Source organism: Arachis hypogaea, chromosome 1 (genome assembly GCF_003086295.3).
Source record: "Arachis hypogaea cultivar Tifrunner chromosome 1, arahy.Tifrunner.gnm2.J5K5, whole genome shotgun sequence".
NCBI lineage: Eukaryota > Viridiplantae > Streptophyta > Magnoliopsida > Fabales > Fabaceae > Arachis > Arachis hypogaea.
In genome coordinates this window covers 40219517-40224159 of record NC_092036.1, presented here as the reverse complement: position 1 = coordinate 40224159, position 4643 = coordinate 40219517, and the positions used below count along the sequence as shown (strand labels likewise).

General features: G+C 30.2%; 1 protein-coding gene across 1 annotated transcript; it reads left to right on the top strand.

Annotated features, from left to right (window-relative positions):
- Window positions 1-714: 714 nt before the first annotated feature.
- Window positions 715-1676, top strand: LOC112802943 (14 kDa proline-rich protein DC2.15). The gene has a single exon (XM_025846381.1). The coding sequence runs from the start codon at window positions 896-898 to the stop codon at window positions 1415-1417; it is 522 nt and encodes a 173-aa protein (XP_025702166.1). The 5' UTR covers window positions 715-895; the 3' UTR covers window positions 1418-1676.
- Window positions 1677-4643: the final 2967 nt, after the last annotated feature.

The window sequence follows — 4643 nt, the reverse complement described above, 5'->3', positions numbered from 1 at the left end:
TTAATTTTAAATTTAATTAGTAATATTAAATTAGAATGTAGTGTATTTTTATTTGATTAATAATTATTCATATTGTCCAAAATGATCATTGTTACCTAACACTCTCCCTTAAATTTATAAATCGTTCTACACAACCATATCTTCACTTAATTATATATTTCCCATTTTGTTCCCCTTATAGCACATAAAAGTCTTCTTTCAAATGTTTAATTGATAAATTAGATACCCTAAAATCGAATTCGAATCACGGGCATATATTCAAATTCAAACTTTCGCATGTGTAACGGGTCAATCATAAGTGCCACCCAATGGAAAAGTTCTTAAAGCAAAAGAATTATCTCGCAAATTTTGAAAAGTAAAAAAAAAAAAAATGAAAATAAAAAGATCACAAAATCTTTTTCTTTCAATCCACCGGCACTCTCCATAATGTAAGCGAGATATTTACTTCTAAATGTTTCAAATGTTATTGTGGAATCAAGTTTCTTCATAGTGCAAAACTTTGCGATCGAGTTATAAACCCGCAAATTCATGTAGCCCCCACATACTCACAAGTCACAAAAATCCAAAACCTAATTACCTGATTACTCTGCCAACTACTAAAGCTCTCTGATCATGTTCACACATGGTCATTTTTCGTTAGCTTAATTCTTAAATTTCCCTACCACGTTTAGTTTTTTTAAAAATAACAATCATTGTACGTTCACTCAATAGTTACAAGTTGCAAGAAACAACTCATCAACCCACCTTTGGCCCCTCAAATCAAGCACCACACGACCGCTATATAAGCCACTACTCCCTTCAGACAACTCTCATCTTCGTCAAAAACACTCCTAAACCCTAGTAGTAAAACTAGTGATCATAACAAAGACTTAGCTACTAGCTTCAAGAGTTTAAGATGGTTTCCAAAACTTCTTCTTCCATTGCTCTTTTCCTCATCGTCAATATCCTCTTCTTTTCACTTGTCTCCGCCTGCGGAACTTGCCCTGGTCCTAACCCGAAGCCGAAGCATCATAAGGGCAGTTCAGGGCAAGGCCCTTCACGCGGTTCCGGTGGTTCTGGTGGCTCGACACCTTCTGGTGGATCCACTCCATCAGGCGGTGGTTCCACTCCCTCAGGTGGAACTACTCCTTCTGGTGGATCCACCCCATCAGGCAGTGCGTCATGCCCACGTGACGCACTCAAACTCGGCGTCTGTGCAAACGTACTCAACGGTTTATTGAATGTGACTCTGGGTCAGCCGCCGGTGACCCCTTGCTGTACTCTTCTCAATGGTCTCGTCGATCTCGAAGCCGCCGTGTGTCTCTGCACCGCGCTTAGGGCAAACATTCTCGGCATCAACCTCAATCTCCCCATCTCCCTTAGCTTGCTCCTCAATGTCTGCTCAAGGCAAGCTCCACGTGGCTTCCAATGTAACTAAGCACAAAAACATGATGCTTAGTGTTTCATATAGTTCTGCCTTTAATTTACTTCTGCATTCAAGATCCCATTGATCACTATTGTGTGATATTTACGTGTGTGCATGGATGATTAACTGCTTGTTATATTGTCCCTTCAATTATTCACTGTATGTTTCTTAGTCATGGTGCAATAGCTCCAAAGCTGCGCTGTTGAATTAGTGTTCTTTACTCCATTGAGAAATTATTATATTTACTAATAATCATTCCTTCTAAACTTAATTCTTGTTTTTCTCTTAGTTTCCTTTTCTCCTTTTTAGTAAACTACTACTTTGTTCTCCAATATTTAGCTCAAATCTCAATTTAATTCTTAATATTTCAAACACCCACATCCCAATCTTAAAATATTTTAAATAGATTGAATATATTGTCTTCCTGATAAATTTAACTCAAATAATTAGCGAAAGTTTTTTTTTTATATTAGTAATTATTAATAGATCAATTTTACATATTGAAATCAAATGCTATATTAAATTTTAAATATGTTAATTGTTCATGTCAATTTAATTATGAGATAATATTAAATTCGTTTAAAATTTTATAGAACTAAAATAAAACATTTAAAATGTTAGAGACCAAATTAAAATTTCACCTAAACATTTAAGATTATAATAGCATTTTATCTTTTTTTAAAACTAAATAATATTGATTATTCGAACAATAATATTTAAGAGATAACAAAAAATCAACTCAAATAGTGTAAAATTATTTTATTTAATATTTATTAATTATTACTAAAATAATTATATAATTTTAGATATAATAAATATATAATTATAGATATTATATATATAAAATTTTAGATATTAAATTAAATAAAATAATTTAGTTATTGTTCCTATATGATTACCTTTAACTGAATTATTGTTTTTCTTTTCAAAAATAAACGGTGACATTGAGATCTGAACCTAATTATATATATAATTTTCACTATTTGATTATATCTAGAGGTCGATTAACTGAACTATATATGGCCCTTGTCCCTTCCTTCTCAAGTCCCCAGGAAAACATAAAATAAGAAGAAAAAAAATCTTTTAGAAGAAGAAATGTTAAAAAAAGAAAAAGATAAATACTTAAAAACCCTGCAATGAGCCCGTGAGTTATGTGTGCTATATGACTCACGAACGGCTATTATTTTAATTTGTCACGAAATAAAGTAATTAAAGCTTATTAGTAATTAATTAATTAAGCAAATGAAACCAAATCTATAACTGAGGTTTAATTAGGCCAACTCGATTATTTCCGTTACTGGTCATTGCAATTAATATTTTAATAACTGAATGGTTTTTATGTACAAGCATCATATTCGATCCCTTTTAAAATATATGATTGGGATCTAGCTATTAGCTGGTATGTCGTTTTCCTTTCTGGACTGGTATCCCAGGAATTAAATATCGAAATACTAATTCATAAAAAAAAATGAAAAATAATAAAACTGATGAATACTTTATCTCTTTTCTGAGTGACAGTCGGGTACATTGGATTTGTTGAAGTTTAGGGCAAAATAGGATTTAGATTTTCAAAGCACTATTTGTCCCGTGACATGCAACGTGCGCAGAGTTCATATATGGAGGTAGACTACATTATTTATTCATAAGGGTGTGCTGCTATTTTCGCTCATTAGCATTTAATTTTTACCGAATTATGTTACACCAACATAATTAACTATATACTTAAAGTGAAATACGATTATTATCACCTATTTATATTTATAGTAAAACTTTATATATAGATAATATATCAAAATTTATAAGAAACGTAATAAAATTTGATTCATGCATATTAAAATAATCAAATTTCATAAATAATATAGTAAATTATATTTACTTTTGTTATTAAAATATAATTAAATAAAATTGTAAAAATATAGTAATAACTAATTTTTAGTGTTTATAAAATGTTTAAGTGTTTTACTATGAAAAAATTTAATTAATTTATAATTAAATATTTTGATTATTTATTGCTTTGATAAAAAAACTATTAAATAACACATATAAATACGATGAATATTTTATGATGTTCATTGGACAATATATATATATATATATATATATATATATATATATATATATATATATATCATGTGCGAATTGAAAACTTCTGCAATTCTATAGGTTTTTCAACAAAGGATTGATGATGTTTAACGGTTGATATATCACATAGGTTGAGCCATATGCCTTAGCTGTAAGCCTGTAAAAGAAAGATAAGCAAGGATTTGGAATATATTTACGTACATTGAAATCCACTATTTTTCAGGTAACAACAGTAAATTTTTTAAAATTTTTTTCATACTAAATTTTAAATATTAAATACTAAATTATAAATTAAATAAAAAAATTTAAACTCTAAATAATAATAATAATAAATTGTTGGAAGAAAGTTATTTGACTATCCATTCAACCTATTTTAACAAAATTAAGACGACCAACCATCAAAATGCAAAAAATTATAATATGTACACCCACTTAGAAAGGCTTACTTACAAGTTATAATAATAAAAAAAATAGAATTATTTTCAGTGGTAAAAAGCAAATGGAGCAGCACACACACACACACAAAAGGTGGACGATTAAGGAGTCACGGGATGGAATTAAATGAGCTAAAGGTTGACAAGCTCAGGTAGCATTCCACTAAATAAAGTTGGCTAGAAATTTAGACATTAAGTGTTGTTAAACAATGAGAAAAAGTATTTGCCTTATAGAGCTTTTATCATCTAAAGATTTAGAGTTCAGTTATTATTAATTTTAAAAGAAAAAATTTTAGTATAAAATAAATAAAAAAAACAAACTATATACAAAATAAAAAATTTAAAAAGATACTCTTGTATAAAAAAACATGGGCAAAACACTATAATAAGCCAATGCTAGGCCGAAATTACGTAAATAAGTCAAAACCAAAATCGTTTCAGTAATGAGCCAAACTATATATTTATATAATTCGAACCATAATGGTTCGAACTCCATTCGTTAATAATTCGAACCAATGCGGTTCGAATTACAGAGAGAGATGCTGATTAAAGTAAATCGAACCAAGCTGGTTCGAATTACAGAGAGAGAAGGTGCATCATATAATTCGAACCAGAATACCACCACTGTAGCCACGACAGTCGGTTCCAGTTTCAGGCCTGCCGTTGCTTCTTCCTCCGTCCCTGTGTACGAGCCAGCGGTCCAACCTGTCGCCTCCCCATCT